Source organism: Aulostomus chinensis, chromosome 6, assembly GCF_037954235.1.
Source record: "Aulostomus chinensis isolate RoL2024-O1b breed Wild chromosome 6, RoL_Achi_v1.0, whole genome shotgun sequence".
Lineage (NCBI taxonomy): Eukaryota > Metazoa > Chordata > Actinopteri > Syngnathiformes > Aulostomidae > Aulostomus > Aulostomus chinensis.
Genome location: NC_141325.1, coordinates 18,190,230 through 18,211,985, shown reverse-complemented (window position 1 = coordinate 18,211,985; position 21,756 = coordinate 18,190,230). Strand labels below are relative to the sequence as shown.

Below are 21,756 nucleotides of genomic sequence, written 5' to 3'. Positions count from 1 at the left end.
GGAAGCAATCAACCATTCTCAAAAGTAAAATGATACATATTTATTATTCACGTAATGGTAAGAGTAAATAAAACAGTGTTTTGACAGCATTTCCTGATATTCCATTCTCGGTATCTCCCACACATCTCTTGTAAGGCGGTTGTTCATGTACACTGGTTGATAAGGACACTGGTCTCATTCTCACTGCCGCTTTAACTACTACTTCCTTAACACCACTCAAAACCAGGCAGACAACCGAGGCTCTTTTGTCTTGCTGTCCCACACAATTAAAAACCAAAGGATGGAATAGTGAACTAGGCAGTAACAACAACACAATTTTAACTGTACTTTCTCAGTTTAGCCTTTAGTAAGGCCCTTTTCGATAATCTGATTTTCTGGCCAAACTTAAAGGTACAGTAAATGACTTACTCTTAGTAAATGTCCGATAGCTTTAAATTCAGTTAGACCACAATTGATAGAGAATTCGGTCAGTGACGTCTCACAGTGCCTCCACTCTGCTGTAAACTGAAAATGCATTTGTGTAATCCTCTCCTCCTATTTCTTGGATGAAAGTAGAAACAGAACACAAGAAAATGTCTTTTCTGTTTAACTGCAGAGTGAAGGACCCACATTTCTGACAAAAGACTCAGAAAGCAGCTATTCCACAATTATTTAAATAACATTAAAAAGTTGTTGTTTTCAAGAAAATAATTGTTTGATTAAGAAATAATCCCAGTAGTGGCCATATTTCTGAGCAAACTGAGATCCAAACCTCATCATCCTAGGTGGATTTGATTGTGTCCATAACAAGTGACTCAAAAAAGAATTTAAAATTCTTGCAGTTGTTTCAATTTTTTTTTAGGAAGGACTGTAGGATTATAGAGTTTTACTGAAAAATATGTTTTTACTGTTTTGTGTTTATATTTCACCTCACAGCAAGAAGGTTCCAGGTTTGAGTCCCGGCTCCAGCACAGGATCTTTCTGTGTGGAGTCTCCATGTTCTCCCTGTACCTGTGTGGGTTCTCTCTGGTACTCCAGCTTCCTCCCACTGTCCAAAGACATCAAGAGGGGACGAGGCTGATTGATACTCTAAATTGACCGTAGGTGTGACTGTGAGTGTGAATGGTTGTCTGTCTCTATGTGTTGGTCCTGTGATGGACTAGTGACCTGTCCAGGGTGAACCCTGCCTCTCACCTGAAGGCTGCTGGGATAGGCTCCAGCCCCCCGGGGACCTTAACAGGATAAGTGGTAGAAAATGGATGGATCGATTTTATCAAATCACAAACTAATAACAAATTAGCACTCAGTTGTGTAAAACAATTCTCAACCCTGATAAGTAATCTAAACTTAAAAGTCCTCCATCCTGGCGATATATAAGATCATGTCTCAGATAAAGCGGATCCATGAAGCAGCAGGATATGCAGTCATTTCTGCTGAGCTGCTGTTTCTTCTTGCTGACTGATACTATTATTGCACAACCAGAAAGTGTGGTGTGACAGCACGTATGTATCCGTATACACACACAAACACACACACACATACACACACATATAAATTGGAGTTCAGAGAGCTGCTAACACACCATCAGCACATGAAGCAACAACAAGACAGGAAGAGGGGCAACAGCCTGGCTGATAAGAATGCAGAGAAAGTCACAGAGAAAAATGTCTGTGACTTATTTTCTGAGCGTTTATGTGGCTGATAAGCTGTGGTGTGGTCCTGGTCCACCCTGATGTTCACACAGTCCACCCTTCATAATACAATAAACACACAAGCATCTAGGAATGGAGAGGAAATTATTTCGATTTTTTTCAGTCAACAACCTTAAATGACGCACAATTTCATATGAAGTCAAGAGCAAGTCAAGTAAAACAAGTGCTTTCCAGCCTGAAAATATACAGACCAAGACAATGACACAGTTTTAGAGATAAAATAATCACTAATAATCATGCTGAATAATCATGACATGGATTTTTAGGTGCTTTGTGAATCTGTCAAATCAGTAAAGACAGGAAAGCATTCAGAGAGCAAATTCCTCTGCCAAGGAGGTGTTGTGGCAATAACATATGGACATAATTTCATCAAAATCCTTTCCAATATGTTCTTCCCAACCACCAGTAATAAGTCTTCTGGATCAAGAACACATAACATTATCCATACCATCATATCCCTCTAATTGACAGACATGGCCTCACCTTTTCATTAAAATATGCTTAATTTTTCCAGAGATATCAAGTATTATATGGAAATAAGAAGCTGAAACTACTCTTTCAAGCATATTACAATGGACTCAAATAAGCTGCTCAAAATACATCCACGACATCCAGAAAAATACAGTTAATAGTTATATCTTGCAAACGCTCTAGAAGAGCCTTAAGGATCCAGGATCTACAAATGAATCCAGATCACTTCAAAAAAAATATATTTTTTTAAAAACATTCATCAACATCATTTTTGGGATTCAGCACAAGTTTGTGAGAGACAGACAGATAAAGTGACACAATGCTTTATTTCCCAAAGGAAACCTCAGTGTTGTACTCTAACAGCAATCCATATAAATAACACAAGCAGTACAGATTAAGCACACAGCAACCTGGGTCTCCTGAGCTAATATCGGCAGGGAACTTCAATTGCTGTGTCTGTCAAAGGCAGAGGAACAATTCGACACTTTGTTTTGTAATATACACTATACACAGGCTATTTTGACAGTAAGCTGAGAATGAAAGAAGCTGGACGATGGAAGGAACTTCTTTCACAACTGTGTGATTCACATCGATGGTTGACTCCCATCATAAATTAAATTTAATCAAATTGATTGACATAGGAGCCCATTTCTTTTGAGACAAGGGGTATGTTCTTTTGTTGAACCCAAAGCAATGAGTATCGCCTATCATCTTGAGTCAACACTGGAGTTTTGCCAGCAGTTTCTAGGTGACTCTCATACTTTGCTCAAAGAAATCTATTAATATCAAATGTTGTTCTTCGTGCAGCTGTGGTGGAATCATTTCCTCTACGCTCTGATTAGTTAGGAAACAGCCTTGAATGGGCACAGCACAAAATTCACATGAATCACTGAGCTAATGTAGATGCTGATTCAGAGCTTTGGAATCAGGTGATTAGAAATGTGGTGTTGATGCTACACTTGACATCTTGGTTAAAAAAAAAACCAAACCTTTCAATTTTGGGGATCAGCTGACAAGTCTCATCACAAAATGGAAAAACGTGGCCATGCCCATAACTTAATTTAGCCTTTCACTCTTCTCACGCTGATGACAAAAATATTTACCTATTAATCTGATTCATGTTGAGGCTGAGAGTCTCACTGTTGCCAGTCTTTATGTTCTTGTTCAATATTTCTATGTTCTAATAATTGTTAAATCACGTGGACCTCAAAAACCTGGCGAATGGTAGTAATTCTAGTCACTTAATGATCATAATGCTCAAACTAGATTACCAGTATTACGTTTTGGGAATAAAGAATAACATTATTTTCACTTTATCATTTCAATTCACAGTGTTGTATGTGTCTTACTGTATGCAAAAAAAACACTTAAACTTGTCAGGCAGATAATGTTGACATTGGTGAATATTTGTCAAATCTATTGTTAAAGTAGTAGCACATTAGCTGAGGAAATACCTTGTCAAACACCAAATATTGAAGAGCATGCTGTATTTTATATGCTAATATTAGCAGTATTTTTGGAATTTTTGACTTACTCCTTAAAACTGAAATTTTGTTACAGAGAATTTGAAGAACCTGTACAGATAAGGGTTCAAAGTCAGTACCCTATTGCTGATACTTGGCGTTTTTTGCTATGCTTTTGCTTATTTTGTGCAGATTTTTTTTTTCCAAACTTTTATTTGAGGTACTATAACAGCCTTTCTGCTTCAGCTACTTCTGCAGACGGTCACAACACCAAAACAAGAGCAGCTCGATGGAGAGAGAGCAGACCGAGAAAAGGGAGGGAGAGAGGGGTGACAGTTGGAGAGTGACAGACACACCCATTATACAAAAGGAAAAGTTGAGATTCAGGTCTCCCTCCAGACAGTTCCTCTACCGTACAACTTTGTGGTCTTGTAAAATCTAAAAGAAGCAGAAGTAGCGTATGCCACTGGGACCCACCATCTAAAAGATGGTTTGGATTCAGGTTAATAACGCTGATATTAATGAGGGCTGAGGAAGAAATGTAGTCAATGAATGTCCTCTGAATTACAGCTGTATGTATGTGCGCAGGGAGTGTCACAAGCTTGGAGGTGTGGGTGTGTGTGTGTGTGTGTGTGTGTGTGTGTGTGTGTGTGGCAGGGGGTGGGGTACAAAGGTCACAGAAGCCAATCTGTCAGAACACATGACAAAGTGAAGAGTTAAGAAATAATCAAATACAAGAGGAGGAGAATAGAAGAAACCTGCCTCTCAATACATCTTTCTGACAAAGAAAATGTTCATTGCCACAAATGTCACTGGAACAGCGAAAATGTTCAATGTGGGACGAATCTTTACATCTAAATATATTTAGTATATTAACAGTGGTATACAGTATAGTTACCATGCTTAATCTACATTCTTACCATATGTATTTTAATATGATTGTAACCATTATTTACAGTCTGACTTACAACTATTGGTGTTTGCATTTTTGCTGGAATTTTGAATAGTGAATCAACATTTTAGTTTTTTTTGGTGCTTATTTTATTGTTATTTTTTAAATATTTGACATGTGTACTTTTAGGTTTAGAAACTGCAAGTCCAGATTGACTTAAAGTGAGAAACGTAGTGTTTTATGGTACCATTTTCAAGCCACTATCTACAAAAAGCAGCAACAATGAAATACTGCAACACAAAATGGCGACAAGGGAATCTGTTGATAATGCCTGCAGTTAGGGCTGTGGGATATGACAATAGAAAATAACATGATTATAAAAAGCCTATAGCTATCCTGTTATAATGTAAGTCAGTATTTTACAGTAATTTATTGTCACTAGACAGCGCTTTACACTCTTCCACCAGCCCATCTGAAGGCACTGCAGTGTAAACAAACAGCACAGGTGGAGCCAGACATCAACCAGCCATCAACAAAACCACAAGTTTGTTCCGAAACAGAGTCTCTTCTGCTGCTACATGGGGATACATATCACTATCAAAATATGAAATTACATCAGGTTAGACTTTTTTTTTCCTTTTCAGTAAGTAGAGACAAAGCCTCCAGAGATCAAAACGTGTGCCTGCCTGTTGGCACAGTGTAATTTGCCTCCAGTGAATTCATTGTTCACTTGTGTTTGTGTCTTTTCTAAATTAAAACTTTCCTGTATGTAATGAATGGTGTTATCTAGTTTCAATTTTAAAGTTTATATGGCCTTGATTTGTTGCAACCTACAACTTGGTGGTCTAACCTCTCAAACAAAGTGAAAGAGAATATAGACACGAGCTTTCTCACATATTTCCTCTTCCCTTTGATGCCTCCTGTTACTATCTCCTGTGATGATACTGGGTCATTAAAATTTCATGTCATCTAATGAGGTCTCTTCATAGTCTATCTAAAAGGTCACATGATGATGACTAAAACACACTGACACACACCAAGAAATGTCAGCATATATAATATTTATAACTTTCTTTATTACTTGTCATTTCAGAGCTGAACTGGTGCCCTCAATATAAACACACTGCATGAGAGGACGTGATAATATAGAGCATGACCTTTGTACAAATTTTAACACTGTTGGATGTCATTACCGTGGTAACCGATGCCAAGCAGCAACGAGTGGAACTTGAGATGTAAGCGGGGAGTTTGACAAGAAGAGAGGCAAGGGGCTGCGGTGCAATCAAGCCTGTATGTTACCACAACAATGAGGTGCAAGCTACGTCGCCACAGGCTGCACGATTTATCAAAATATTATTAGAGTGCAGTATCCACATCAGGGGCTGCAATTTTAATGTCACAACATATCATTGTTCATGAAGCATTGTTAGCTGCTGCACCAATGCCTGCAAATAATGCTCCTCAAATACATGGAAGGGGCAATGGTAGATGCAGACCCCAGCAAAAAAATAAAACCAAAAAAACAAACCATAAAAACTGTTAATTAAATATTATTTTCAATAAAAATGCTGCCACCAAAAATCATCGGTTACATTGCAAGTCAAACAAATGGCAACATGATTGTTTTCCCCATATCATTCAGCACCAGTGTGGAGGCTAATGCTAAAATCTAATTACCCACATACTACCTATTACTGTGTGAAATAGACATTTCCATCTTTAAAAGTGAATGAAAACCTGAAGAAGGATCCTCGAGTCAAACTCTTAATAGGCCAATGCATTATTGCTTTTCATATTTAGAAGTCTACTGCAGGAAATAGATGGGATCTGCTCTCAGATTAGTACAAACTAGTCACAGCAAAATGCAAATCCACTCACACCAAGCTGAAATAAGAAATAAATAAAATATTCATAGTACAGGTAAAATTTTCAACACACAAGAATTTTTAACTTTTATATCATACCTTAAATAAGTCTAAATTTGGTGCTCAGGTAGTGCAGCAGTTGCAGGAGGCACAGGCTAGGTTCTGAAATTTGCCTCCAGCTTGGTTAGGTATCTGTATGGACATATTGGCTATGTGTAGGAGTTAGAAACCAGACGAGGGTGTGTGTTTGGGGTTAGGCATCTTGTAATTTCAGCATTTTTTTTAGACAATTTGAAGCACAAAACTAAATTTGATATTTATCATTTTAAAACTGTTTTGATTCCACTGTATACCTGTTGTTGTGGTATTGCTTTAGTCTTAATTGCTTTGCTAACTGTTTTTAATTTTTGGTTGAATAGCATTTTTTTCAACAGCTTTTTTCAAAAATGCCTCAAAAATAAAGCTAGATTAGATCTGAACTTGTAGGAAAACTGTTTAGATTCACCAAGTGTATGTATTTAGCTACAGTCTCTCACATCACATCCCACAAATCCAAGTGTATACATAGCGAATGAGTGTTCACACATTTACTCCCAATTCTCTGCCAAACTTTGAGGTAGGTTAGACTGTTTTCAACTAGTGTGTGTGTGTGTGTGTGTGTGTGTGTGTATGTGTGTGAAGACACGACAGTTAGCTGCCAAACCCTCTAATCCTGCCAGCCAAGCCAACTAGGATGCAATGCAGAGCAGTTTCTTGGCCAGATGTCCCACTGCAGCGTGCACCTCCACAATAGCACTAGTTCCTCAACAGCAGCCTTTAAGACCAGTATTTTATTGTAGTTTATTGTAGTTTAAGATTACGCCCTTCCTTCAATTGGATACTGATGCTGATGCTGACATTTAGAGGCTATCATCCGTCATTCCGTGTAGTGCTGCAATACAGACACAGCAAGTATGTGTGTCTACTGTCTGTGACCTTGAAATGAGATGCCTGAGAAAGGGAAAATATATTCCTGCAGGGGATGGAGTCAGTTTGTTTATGTCCTCCTAAGAGGAGGAGTGCACGCATGGGTGTGTTTGTGCACATTTGTGAGTGTGTGTGTTGTTGAAAGTAAAAAGCAGCAAGGCTAAAGAGAAGTAAACATATAAAACTATCAAAGGTTAAGTTTGATTTCTGATAAAGCTACTAGGGTTGTCACGATACTAGAATTTCAATATCCGATACCAATACCAAGGAAAAAAACTTGATACTCTCTACCATTTTTGATACCACAGGGAAAATATGACAACATAATAGGCATAAAAATGTTTTTAATTATCAGAGTGATTTGCAATCTTGAAATCTACTGGGTGGCAATGACTTTGTAGCCTATCCTCAACATGGACTAAGCAGGGCAGGGATTATTAGCTGCTAGCTTAATGTTAACAGACTGCGAGAGTGGCTATTGATGAATTGGCTAATGTTAACATGTGCGCCTGTCTGCATTTATCATAATTCAGGGCTCTCAACTTGACCCTCACACATTCGCCATGTATGTACACATGCATTTCAGCTACTTCACACCCATGACTACAGTATGTGTTTGTCGCCCTTAAATAGCATGTAACCTAGCTTTATGCTAGGAAAAGTAGTCGTCAATGAATAGCCTACAACACAACAATACAACACATCTATGATCGAACTCCCCCGTTCTCCACAGAGAATACATTGTTCATAATAATGCTTAATACTTCAATGTTGTTGAAACGGGAGTTTTACTGATCACTTGTAATTCAGTGTGACGAGTGTGTCTGTCTTTCCTGTGTTTTGCCAAGCTACTTGTCTTTGTCGCTACTGCCTTGTAGCAGTCCTTGCAAACAGGCCTGTTAATATCTATGACTTAGCCCTGACTGTTTGCCTCATGTGCAAAATAGGTCCAGCTGCAGCACTCGCCATGTTTCGCCAGCTCTGTTCTACTTACTTCACCTAAGGGGAGGAGCAAAGAGGTAATCTGTGTGTGCGTGGTGCTGAGTGAAGCTTTGTGTCAATTGCGAAGACGGCACCATTGGTATCGATAGTTTTGCAAATGAGTATCTTATCCGAATACTAATTTTTAGTATTGAATAATATCTGGGTGTCGATACTTTTGACATCCCTAAAAGCTACACCACCAATTTTCAGCAGTTTATTTGTCCAAAATGTATAAATCCAAATCTTTTTTCTTCTAATCTTTTCATCTTATGCCCTAATAATATTAGTAATTTTCATCTCCAGCTAAATGTTACAGCACATTGTCTGTAAATTATGTTTGTGTTTCTTGTAGTAATTTACCACACATGGGTTTCGAGTATGTGCCTTTTCAATTGTAACGCACTTTACTCTGCTTTAAACAGACAATGTAATCAATTTAAATTAATCAGCAAGATTTCTTATAAAATCCAGTATTCGAGGCCACATCTCAGCATCAGCATCTCTACATTGGCTGGAGTGGATTTCATTTTTTTAAAGATTACTTTTCAAAGTGGGTTGGGGTTGTTGCTGTTTGCGTCACAGGATGATTGACCCCTTACGAGCCTGAATGAAGCCTGAAACCCTGAAATTCCCAAGTCAAGAGGATGAACCAGAGGAAGACAAGTCTTCTGGAATGATGAGTCGCTGGCTCTACAGAGATCAGACAATTTGGCTCTGCTTCTTCTTGTAAATCAAGAAGGTGGCTTTTTCAATAGGCGTTTCTTCTGAATTTGTCATTTCATTTAGTTATTTATGTATGCTGAGTTTTCAGTGTCACCTATTTTTTAAAGGTTTCTATGAGGATCTTGATGTTTTTTTTCCCAATCTTAATCCAGATGAAAATTGGTTTAATTTATCAAAAAGTTATTATAGTATGATATTTAGCAAAGAAAACATATAGAATTATTACTAAAGACCATAACAGAAAAAATGGCAACTCAAGTATATTCTCCCAACCCACGAGTAGAAAGGTAGTCATTACTACATAAAGTTGGACAAAACCCTTATTTGAACTTTGCCTTCATTTTGATCTTGACTACACACTTAGGAGGTTATCATGGCGACAACATCTGTCTACAGACAGACCTGCAAAGGATCCAAGGTTACGTCTGTGGACATTCCCACTCCAATGGCAGTTTCCATCACAGCATTTTGTTGTGATCACACACACAAAGTGAAAACAATTGCAGCCACATGACACTGCAGCAGGTTAATATTCTTACCAAGTGTCTTTATGGGCAGAGCAGATGATAAAGAAATATGTCAACCCAAGAATTTCCTGCTCTCACAGATAACACTACCTGTCTCATTCCATAAGCAAATCCTAATCTGATGAAAACCACATGGTCAAGACAGGGGGGCATCTAATGGGCCCCAAATCAAACATATAATCCACATAGTAGCAGTCACAAAACCTAAAAAACAATGCTCTCAATAATCCACACACAGCACTTCATCAGAAAACCATGGAGAAGAACAGCAAACACCAGCACAGTCCCTGCTTAACAGGTTTTAGCTTGCCCACGACCCAAAGTGGTCAAAGGTCAACCTCAGTTTCACCTTCCTTGTTTAAACAAAGCTTGATTCGCTATAAGAAGGGGAGCCCCCACACGTTTCAACCAGATTTAAAGGAATGCATGTTATATTGGCATGGTAGGGTTAGTCGATGTTTGATGTTATTTGATGTGTCAGTATCAGTCTGATTGGCCCAGTAGAGCTCAAGGCTCCCTTTCTTTGGTCGTTGTCAATGACAAGGGAAAAACAAAGAAAGAAAGAAAGAAATACGGCCCTTTGCAAGTGTTTTGGTAATAAAATAAATAAATCAATACCAAAAATTGTTTTTCACAATGCTGCATCAACATTCCAGTCTCTAGAATCCATAACTTAGCGCAGTATATTCAGCCATTTTTTAAGGGCATTTCTTATTCAGTTCATTGTAATGTATAGTAGTGGTATACGTAGATGATCCGTCTGGTACTATATCAATTATTGGAATATTACTGTATCGTGATACTGTCATTATCATAAGTAACTCCACATGAGATGCAAATTCGTGCATCCATAAAATCCTGTCAGGGAAACAGGTGTCTTCTGTGCTTGCACGATACTGGATGCAATCCTTTTTGTGCCAGTATGCTTACGTTATACAAATCATTTTTGCAGACAGCCAATGTTTGACCATTCTATTATCAGAATGACAACAATTTTATGTGATATTTACATGTTGCTCAGACTGAAAAATGCACATAAAATCAATTGTAAAGAGAATTCTTTTGTCTGTAATTCCAAACCATTTGGAAATACTTCATCACAAACAAACAAAAAAAATTAAGAAACTGATCTTCATTTGCTGGGCCACTATTAATATCATTCTTAAACAAAATACCGATATCTGTCCATACCAATGACATGGTGATATTTTTACACACCCCTAGTGTCATCTCGCGTTTTTTTTTTTTTGGTAAAAGTAGTGATCCCCCCCTTCAAACATGGTCAAAGAAAGCCCAACAAACCTTTCTTGAACTCCTCCAGCATGGAATCCAGCTTGGTGTCATGAAAAACGAAGTGGACCGGATGGTTGTAGAACTTGGTGATGGTCTTCAGGGTGGTACTGTCGTCCGGGTCAACAAAGGCCAGGTCTTTGACAAAGAGAATGTCCACGATGTTGGATCGCTCGTCCTCGTACACAGGTATCCTTGTGTAGCCACTCTCCATGATCTCGGACATGGTGTTAAAGTCCAGCACAGCGTCGCTGTGGATCATGAAGCAGTTGCTGAGAGGTGTCATCACGTCCTCCACTGTCTTGGTCCGGAGCTCCAGTGCACCCTGGATCATGTTAAGCTCCTCTTTAACCAGATCGTTGTATGGCTCAGTGACCTTCAGCATCTCCACCAGTTTCTCTCGGTTGTAAACCGTCCCGATCTCCTGGCCCAGGACTCGGTCTAGGATCTTGCTTATAGGCCATGACAGAGGGAAAGTTAGCAGCATGAACAACTTTGTGACCAGGATAGTGTTGGCTCCAACTGCTAATCCATGCCGAGAGCAAAGCGCCTGGGGAACTATCTCGCCGAAAATAACGATACCGATGGTGGAGGCGACCACGGCACCAACCCCAGACATTGTCAGGTCATCCAGGAGGATAGTGAGAGTGGTGTTGACCAGGACGTTGCCGAGGAGCAGCGAACAAAGCAGGTAGTTGCCCTTCCTGCGGATGGGCTCGATCTTCCGCGCGTACTTCTTCTCCTTCTCGGTGCCGCAGCTCTGCACGATGCGGAGTTCCATTGGGTCCAGCGCCATCAGACCGAGGTTGAGCCCACTGAACATACCGGACAGCACCAACAGGAAGGAGATGAGGATCACTTGCAGCCAGATGGGCAGCAGAGACTTCTTCACCTCAACCACCCGCAGTCTTCCATCGTTGTCGTCCAGCAGGTGCCAAATGTCCTCCTCCACCTGCGTGTCGCGGACGCACAAGGCGAACACCTTGACCACCTCGCTCTTACGAAGCTGCTTTACCGTGAGACTGACTACCCCGGAGGTGTTTTGGTTACTGACATTCATAAACCCCTTCACAACTATATCCTTCGTGTATTCAAAACAAGTCCTATTAAATGGGACCTTGTTTCCGCCATGGTCACCATCCTCCTCTTCGCTGGAGTAAAGTTCCGTAAACCGAATGAGCGCCGAGCTGTTAGGGAACAAGTGGAGCCCGTAGAACCTGAAGAGGATGTCGCTACCCTCGGTCACCTGAATAAATCCTCTATCGGTGGTCTCGGCCGGCGTGTCGCTCTTCTCCAGCCTCATGCCGAGTATCCGTGTGACGGCTCTCTGCTCTGACACCGCCGCCTCAGCTTGCCTTCCAGCTAAAAAACAAGAAAAAACGATTAAAGTTAGCGTTAACCATAGTCCACTTGAGTCTGTCGCCATGTTTGTTTCGCTCTAAGTGAAGGGGGGAACTGACGTCACCTAGTCGTCCCAAAAGGCCCGCCCTCTGATTAACATATCAGAAGTGAACCCAATCAGAGGCTGAGACGTAACTCAAAGGTATTGACCGAGCCCCTCAGAATTTTTTACTGTCAACTGATTGTTTTTTGTTTGCTCAAAATGTCACAGAAATTTCGAACGATCAATCGAAAACAATTCAAATATGTTTCATTCATTGAACTGAATTAGTGGGTTTCTGCAGAAAATTATTATGACCGATTTTTAAATGGCATGTATTTTAGTTAAATTGATTGCAAATTTTGTGGATTAAAAAAGACATTTCATGAAGAACAACCGATGTATCAGGAAATTCTGCAGTTGCTTGCCCCTAGAATATATTTGATCGTTGGTTGGTCGCTTGGTTTGGTTGGATGTATGGGTTTGTTTTTCGTCAAGCTGTTGTTAAGTTTTGAACATATCTGAGTTTTCTCTTTTTTCCTTTCCGTTATGAGAGAAATAAATTAATTCTATGTTCATTTAAATACTATGTTAAATGAACATAGAATTGATGACGTTCAAAAATCATTTCATATCTTACTGATAGCTATTCTTCACCAGGTTTCGGCTTCTTACATATCAGAATTATTATGAATTGATGTAATATGGAAAATCAGACTGAAGCGGTACTAGAATTATTGTAAACGGACTTTGGTGGACATGCTTTACTTTGAGCAGCTCTCCCTCTTGTGGTCAAATGACAGAACAGCTTTGAAAATGGTGAAAATCTTGGCGTCTACATATCCTGTTGATTACGGATCAAAATCCTCTTAAAAACTTCACCTGTCTTGACATGATAAATAATTTAGACCGTATGTATAGTTTATTGAATCTGATCCCTCAAATCCCAATTAAAAAATAAGCAATTCATGATGGAGGTTTTTATTGAGGAGCAATTTTTATCATATAATTGTAATTGTTGAGCAACTACAAAATAAGGAAAATACAACTGAAAATATCATCAAAACAAATATTGGACTACAAACAAAATCTAATTATCTGTAAAGTAAGACGTCATGTAGGAGAGGAAAGTACTCACACCTAGGTCAAGAAAAACATTTGGCCCTTGAACCACCCTGCATGTTGGAGAGTGTGGCTGTGCTTTAGAGTGAGTGTGGTAAAACCTGATAATATTTAGATGTTGCATGACAGGGCAAACTGAAAATTACACATTTGCAATTATTCCAAACCTTCCTAAAATAATTTCCTGTCATTTTTTGACATGTTGTTTTAGTCCTGCATCAACTCCTTATGATGTTTTGTCTTTAGTTTTTTTGTTTTCTGAAGAACTTAAAGAAAATAATTTGGCGATTATTTGAAAAGGGCGACGAAACATTACTTCATGTTGTGACGGCCCCAGGCCTGGTGGTGTTTTGTGTGCAGGGTACTGTTGGTGTGTTTGTCTTTGCAGGTCTCAGACAGCCAGGTCATTAGGTTGACTGGGAGCACCTTAACCCCGCCTTCCCAGACGCCCACGTCCGTATCTGCTCGTCCCAGCTCTGCTCTGCTGGGAGCTGCTGTCTCCCTGTTGCCCTCAGCCAGCATGCTGTTGTGTTACTTTTTGTTTTTCCTTGTTTTACGCTAACAACATGCACCATACATCCACACACTTACCTACACTTCTGACACTGACTTCCACATCTCATATGACTGATTATTTAGTTCAGTAAATATTAATTTGCTGCTACTATGTTTTGCTGCACCTCCTCCTTTGTTTCAGCCTAGAGCTGGATATAACAATGTGTACTTTAGATGGCACTGGAGAACCCACACTTGTGCTATGAGATGTTCAAGTACATCAGTCGGAGCCATTTTTCATTGATTTAAAAATGTATTTGATAGAGTTAATCATAACCATCTCCCATGAAAAAAATCACATAATAATATATCTGCTAACATGATGAAATTGATGGAATCCTATCTAGAAAACATAAAAATAAATGTAGCAGAATTCAATGTTTTCAGTCTTCGATTCTGGACTGCAATGTTGAGGTACCTAAAGAGTCCATATTGGGACTTCTGCGATTCATAAGAGAATGGGTTACTGAGTTCAAAATTAACATTTAGAAAATGTTGAAAATCTGTCAGTCATGTTCTCATTAAGAGCTAAAAATGTGTTTCTGAACTGTACTATTTGAGTATATGTTAATATTGTCTACCATTATTTAAAATTGACATTATGCTGTATCTGGTACATTATTATTTAAAGTCCCACTTTCAAATAACCCAGTAAATAAAAAAAATAAAAAAGCATAGGGGTGGTGTGGTGGTTGAAACTGATGCCTCACAGCAGGTAGGTTTTAGGTTCCGTTCCATCAACTAGTCAGGTCCTTTCTGTGCAGAGTTTGTTCTGCCTCTGTCTGTGTGGATTATCTCCCAATACTCCAGCTTCCTCCCACACATCAAAAACACACTAACTGATTTATTGTCTAATGCTCTTTGTGTTACATTTTCTTTATACGAGGTGCTATTCAAATATGTTCCAACTGACTGTGCAGCCCAAAGATTTACAGACGTCACAGTCAATAAAACAAATGAGAGTCCTGCCTCTGAGTTTCCCTGCAGCAGCTTTCTGAATTGGCAGCATTCCTCATTTGACCCTGACAACCTGAAATTACCAACAAAGCTGAAAAGCACACAGTATCAGTATACACAGTATCATATGTCAATATGTCAGAACATTTGTCCCCTTTTACCCATCCATTCCACCTTTAATAATGCATGGTTCTTACTGGTTCAGCTGCAACTTCGTCTTTTGTAATAACAAACAGCCACGTACCTCATGACACGTGATGAAGAATTACTAGAGCACTAAATGCATAATATTGCATCTTAGTGGTGACACAAACTATTTGAGAGGATGTCTATAGAGAAACGAAATCCCTGTACAAATATTTTGATATCGTGTATTTTACTGTGTTTGAGCGACACTGGCTATATCAAGAAATAATGTTAAAGTGGTACAAAGCATTTTCATATTGATCAGGGACAGGAGTGTTTTGGCTAACAGCTGGTTTGTGGGTACTGTATATGTGCATCGATTAATGAGCCAGTTGCCCCTTTTACCAAAGTTACAACTGATACACTTCAAAAAGAAATGCAAACATATAAAAATTTCAATGTCATGAACCATCGCTGGTCTTGCAGTGACTGGATAAAACATGTTAAATAAGATTTATGGAATGACATATTCTTATGCCACAAATTAAAAGGCCCTTAGAAATTTGATGTTCCAGCTTATGACCCATTCTGGTGTGATATTTGAGATCCCCTTGATGGAATGTCTCTAATTTTGTTAGAAAGGATGCAGTGAAAAGTCATTAGTGGTCAAAGGGCAAGGTCATTATGTCTGAAAAAAATGTTGGCCATAACTTCAGTATTAACATTGTAATAATTATGACAAGAGGAGCAAGACATGATGAAATGATAACGGCATGATGTTCAGTGTGATTATGTTGCCAGTTGTAGGGTGACTGAATTAGATTAAATATGCTGCACTTTTGATGTGTTCATTTTGAATTGTTTAAATCATTTTCTTTAATGGGCCTCCAGGAAATTGAAATCCCATTGAGGGTGAAGAGAGACATGCAGCAGGGTCCTACAACAAAAAAAAAAAGTGAAAAAATTAAGAACAAAATAAACTTGAAACCAAAATGTAATGGACTGGATCAGGAAGTGTGAAAAGTGAGACCAGATTAAACACGTGACCTCTTTATCTCTGTCTCACTCTTTCCTTCTGCCGCCGCTGTTGCAGGGTGTGCTTGCTCATGGAGAATACCATCGTCGTCTTCCGCTCATTCCTTACTAGTAAGGGTCGTGGGGGGGCTGGAGCCTAACCCAGCATCTACGGGCGAGAGGCGGGGTTCACCCTGGACAGGTCACCAGTCCATCACAGGGCCAACACATAGAGACAGACAACCATTCACACTCACAGCCACACCTACAGTCAATTTAGAGTATCAATCAGCCTCGTCCCCTCTTGATGTCTTTGGACTGTGGGAGGAAGCTGGAGTACCAGAGAGAACCCACACAGGAACAGGGAGAACATGGAGACTCACACAGAAAGATTCTGTGCTGGAGCCAGGACTCGAACCCAGAACCTTCTTGCTGTGAGGCGACAGAGCTGACCACTGCACCACCATGCAGCCCACATGGAGAATTGTTGGTGTAAATTCATTGAAGGAGTGTGGTACTAGACTTGCTCTACCTGTTAAGTGTCATGAGATAACTTTTGTTGTGATTTGACGCTATACAAATCAAATTGACTTGACTTGACTTGCACTGAACCATTTTATGTCATACAGATTATTCACATTTAGATCTGGCAACACTAAAGAAAAGCCCACCCCCTTTAATTTATTTGCTACATTGCATTTGTCTAATTACCATGATTGATTGATTGACCATCTGCAGTCAAGTTATAATGGTTTTGAGTAATGTTTAATCATGTTTGTCATTGTGCAAGCATGGATTTGTTTAAACCATTCAAAAAGATGTAAAAACACATTTGATCATTGGAGATAGCAGGCTTGTGTAGAATGGCATTCAACTCTCTGCTGTGTCCATGCTTTTAATTTGGCATTATATACCACATGCAGGAATAAAACAAATTTGAATATGCATTCATTTAATATTTTCCCTCGGTTACTTTAAAAATAATGCTGCAATATTGCTAGGGTCTGGGGGACACATCTCCAATGTGTCCACAGGAAGTTGTCATCCACCATCCGCCGAGCCGCTGAACACCTGGGTCGCTTGGCGAGTCGGTCGACGCGGGTCGAAATGCAGAGTCGACCCTTTCAGAGTGCCGAAAAATCCGTGTTGATCCGCGTTTTTGGTGCAGTGTGAAAGGCACTAGAATTTTTTATCTTTGATTTGCGGCTCATCTCCATTCATTAACAAATGGAGAACAGAGACCACAAAATCCATAGACATTCACAAAAAAGGTGTCAGCTTGTGTATTTCACTCTACTGATCATTCATCTTTTACCTGTGTAGAGGACAGGATTGTGGGGGTGGGGGGAGCCTATACCAGTGGCTACAGGCGAGAAGCGGAGTTCACCCTGGACAGGTCGCCATTCCATCTCTAGACCAACACATAGAGACAGACAACCATTCACACTCACAGCCACACCTACAGTCAATTTAGAGTATCAATCAGCCTCGTCCTCTCTTGATGTCTTTGGACTGTGGGAGGAAGCTGGAGTACCAGAGAGAACCCACACAGGAACAGGGAGAACATGGAGACTCCACACAGAAAGATCCAGTGCCCGAGGCGGGACTCAAAACCCAGACCTTCTTGCTGTGAGGCCACAGTGCTGACCACTGCACCACTGTCCAGCCCCCTCTGCATAACCATAAAAGTAAATTGATAACTTTCTCTTCTCTGTGCTCCATTATGAAGCCAAGAGACTCCAGGATCGCTAGTTAGCTTAGCAAAATGAACGGTAGCGAATGGGAAATTCACATTTATAATGCATTAAAAGTCATCAAATATATTTGCCTCTGAATGGTCTCAGTCTGCATTAATTTAACTAGGATTTGGCATAAAATTGTGATTAAATAACAAGTTTTCACGTATGTGTAACAGTAACTGCTTATGGTGTCTCTGACCATATTTGAGTTGAATATGGTCAACAAGCTAAGTGCCTTACATCAGAGTGGAACATGCCATTTCCTAACATCCTTACCTGACAGTTACAATATGCAAAAACAAAATAAAATAAATAAAAATCAAAGACAAGTCAAAATGGTTGACTCTGTGCTGGCTTCATATCAAAGTCCAACACACATTTATGTAGGTCTTATGATGTTTCACAAGGCGACCTAATTTCAGACATGTAGGTAAAACAGGTATTTTTCCAAGGTTGAACAATTCTAGGGGGCGCCATCCAGCCACACCTAATTTGAACACCTAGTATGATGTTTGTGCAAAGCTTTTGAGTTTTGAGTATGATCGGGCCTCTAAAGAAATGTGTGCGATTTCAGATGAGAAAAATTCTTTCAATTCCAATGGGGCTCTCGCACTGTCAGGCGCTCAGTCCCTAATTATGAGAAACAAACAATGCAACTATCATTTGTGTATATGAAGTGGTTTAAACCTACTCCACGTGTCTGTGGCAGAAAAGTGCTTCTTACTTCAAGTTTTGGATCAGTAATTACAACACAGTCGCATGAGAACACAGTTGACGTGCTGCTGTGAACTTGAACTGCGTTTGAAATGTTCCCCGAGTCCCTTGAATTATTCTAGTCGAATCACACCACTTCTTCAGAAATCTCTGAGTGAACTGTTTCCCAGTTTACCTTTAAATGTCGAATGTTAAATGCCATGCACACGACTGTGTCTTCTCCTTCATACGTTCACCAAAAAGCCCAGGGGTCGACCTCGACTTGTTCTCATGACCGTGCCGCTATCAGGCTTTCGACATATAGATTTCCGTGTTTTCATGCCAAGAGTGAGATTTGAAACCGAGCCGTGCTTTCTTAAACGGAGCAAACACTGTGCCCACGGAGGGAGTGGACAGTGAAGGAGGAGAGGAAATAGAGGAGGGGAGAACTGGTTGAGAGGGAGGGGAGGCGAGTAGTGGAACGCCAGGAGGAAAACATTAGTCTCCTCTTTCCTCCTCGGAACTAGAAGACAAAGTATTTATTCCCAGGACCGCTGGCGGCGCGCAGCCTCGCCGGGACGCACCGCACCAAACCAGGTAAGACACGCCTTGGCTGGGTGAAGGAGAAGTGGGGTGGCGGCTGGCGGGTTGTTCGCTGAGATGTATTTTGGGGACAAAATGAGAGAAAGGAAGATATGCAGAAGAACAGGAAGTTGTAGACTAGTGAATGGACGACTGAGCGAGTGTCTTCACTCTCTGCTGCTCTCAAGGGAAACCCGAACTACAAAGTAACGGAAAGAAAGAGATGGAAAGTAGAAGTTTGGAAAGGAGGAATCCTTCTTTCATATCTAAATTAATTGCTTTTATTCTGTGTTGGTTTCACAGAAATGTTTATGCGGAAACTCATCAATAAATGAGTAATGAACTTACACAGTTACGCATTAAAAAAAATCATAAACTTTTTTTTTTTATCAAACACCATTCTGGACAATGCGTCTCACTCAAAACTTAAAATTATATTTCATATACATTTAGTTGATATCAGGTCACTGAGTTAGTGTCCCATTTCACTTTTAAAGGGTGAACGCTTCCCCCCACCCTGCTTCCCTCATAAATGACAATAGTCATATTTTTGTGTTTCCTGGCTTCTTAAGTGTACCAAGAAAGTCTAAAACTGATCCAGCCACCATGGTTACTCGTGAAAGTCACGTGACCACCCAGTTATTCTCTGAGGTGGTTTCATCATGTTTATGGGTTTTCCTACATTGTAAATTGTAATAAGAATGGGGAAAACAATTTTTTATGCAGATGATGTCAATAATATAACTGCATGATTAGAGACTGGTAATGAACTACATGAGTGCCGATTACCCAGTGGTTTAGTCTGATCCCTAATTTAAAGGAAACATTGATATTAAAGATAATGGGTTTTTATGAAACATCCTGTCAAGGTCGAAGATCCAAGTTATAGTTTGCATCAGGGTCACAGTTTTTGGTTGTCTTCATTTTTGATTTTAGCTTTTGTTTTTTGTCCTTTAAAAGCAAAAGAACTCCTGAAAAATTCCATCAACATCATAAAATACATAGCCTGCATTTACAGTATTTTGAAGATCAGTTATTCTCAAGGACTTGTCCTTTAGTCTGGTCATTTTAACAGATTTGCTGTTCGATAATCACTGGCAACTATTCGACCCTTAAAAGGGGCAGGGCTCATGAGCCACTTGGCAGCAGCTACTCACAATATAACTTTTGCTTCCCTGTGGAGGAAAGAAAGAATTGAACCCTGGGTTGTTTATCAAATAGCCCCTTTTTAAGGTTCAGTATGAAATCCTTAATCCACATCTTCTTTAAAGTGGCACAGTGGTGCAGTGGTCAGCTCTGTCCCCTCACAGCAAGGAGGTTCTGGGTTTGAGTCCCGGCTCAGGCGCGGGATCTTTCTGAGTGGAGTCTCCATGTTCTCCCTGTTCCTGTGTGGGTTCTCTCTGGTACTCCAGCTTCTTCCCACCGTCCAAAGACATCAAGAGGGGACGAGGCTGATTGATACTCTAAATTGACCGTAGGTGTGACTGTGAGTGTGAATGGTTGTCTGGCTCTATGTGTTGGTCCTGTGATGGACTGGCGACCTGTCCAGGGTGAACCCCGCCTCTTGCCTGTAGCCGCTGGTATAGGTCACCCCCCCCCCCCCCCCGCAACCCTTAACAGGAATAAGAAGAAAACGGATGGATGGACATCTTCTTTATACAGCCATATGTTCAGTAATCTACACTCACTTCAATTTGAGTTTAAAACAAATCAACTTGAACAACTGCGAACGCGAATGTTGCATTACTGTGAATGAGTGCAGACTAGTGGACCAGTTCAACTGAATGTGCCAGCTTTGGTTCTCTTCAAGCTAAGTGCATGGCTGGCTCTTTCCTCATTCTGGACTCACAAAGAAGTTCTGCAGTGGAGAAAAATCATCTTTGGCGGTTCTTGGCACCTGTTTATGAGTACTTGAAAATAAAACTTTCAACCTAAGGGAGATAAGGATTCAGCCTAGAGACACCCCTGGAATTTATTATTCAAAGACTGTGAAAAAGACAGTGTTTTTACTTCCCTCTAACACAGAAGTCACAGAGGCAAATATCATTTGCCTCTGTGGTCCTTGGCATTTTAAAAATCTTTAGGTATGTTTGTGTTGTTGCTCTTTTCTTCTTTTTTTTTTGATGCAGAACATCATGTGACATTCAATAAGGAGAAGTATTTTACAAAAGGGATATGAAGCAAAATGAGAAACAAATGTCCTCAGAAAGCTGCCTGTGTGTGTGTGTGTGTGTGTGTGTGTGTGTGTGTGTGTGTGTGTGTGTTAAAACTCAAATTTCCAAAAGTGAAAAGGCTATTCTCTGAATTTGATCTCCCTCACATTATTCTAGCCAAGCACAAATTCATTTAATATGCACACTGCAGCTCATACCACAGTTCAAGGTCATTGTTCAATACTGGATTGATGTCACACCTCCCAGTCTTTATGGTGATTTGAGGAGATTATTAAGTTGAAAAGGTCAGTCAAAGTGGCAGGGTTTTATTTGGTAAGAGGAGAGGAGGAGTGACTTTGTGGCCTGAGAGTTCAGGTGAATAATTCAGAGGTTGATTGTTTATGTCTCTTCATGCGGCACTCTGGGGTCTTGCTGAAAATGCTCTTATTGTATTATGTCATAAGTGATCTCATGTTCCCATTCTTGCTTTGTTTATGTCTTCCATCATTGGGATAATGTCTAGACAGGCCAGTGATAAGATCATCAGAGCAAGGGGCTTGTA

At 40.0% G+C, this 21,756-nt stretch overlaps 2 protein-coding genes and 1 long non-coding RNA gene across 6 annotated transcripts in view; 1 reads left to right on the top strand and 2 right to left on the bottom strand.

The window, feature by feature from the left end:
* Positions 1 to 12,304, bottom strand: part of cnnm4b (cyclin and CBS domain divalent metal cation transport mediator 4b) — a 59,772-nt gene extending 47,468 nt beyond the window's left edge. For both annotated transcript variants that reach the window (XM_086206901.1, XM_086206900.1), the window contains exon 1: positions 10,885 to 12,304. In XM_086206901.1, the coding sequence (XP_086063027.1) occupies positions 10,885 to 12,298 (1,414 nt within the window). In that variant the 5' untranslated portion in view covers positions 12,299 to 12,304. The remainder of the gene's footprint in view (positions 1 to 10,884) is intronic.
* Positions 12,305 to 16,874: 4,570 nt separating this feature from the next.
* LOC147260347 (uncharacterized) lies at positions 16,875 to 18,831 on the bottom strand. Its single transcript, XR_015116288.1, has 3 exons — positions 18,656 to 18,831; positions 17,343 to 17,438; positions 16,875 to 17,148 (listed from the first exon to the last, which is right to left on the bottom strand). It is a non-coding gene; the product is annotated as an uncharacterized LOC147260347 (long non-coding RNA).
* An 83-nt stretch (positions 18,832 to 18,914) lies between these two features.
* The window catches only part of LOC147260346 (putative phospholipid-transporting ATPase IM), a 40,433-nt gene continuing 37,591 nt past the window's right edge, over positions 18,915 to 21,756 (top strand). For 2 of the 3 annotated variants that reach the window (XM_086206898.1, XM_086206896.1), the window contains exon 1: positions 18,923 to 19,056. The gene's annotated coding sequence lies outside the window, so the exon portion shown is untranslated. Of the gene's footprint in view, positions 19,057 to 21,756 lie in introns of all 3 variants that reach the window. The other variant, XM_086206897.1, reaches the window with a different exon arrangement.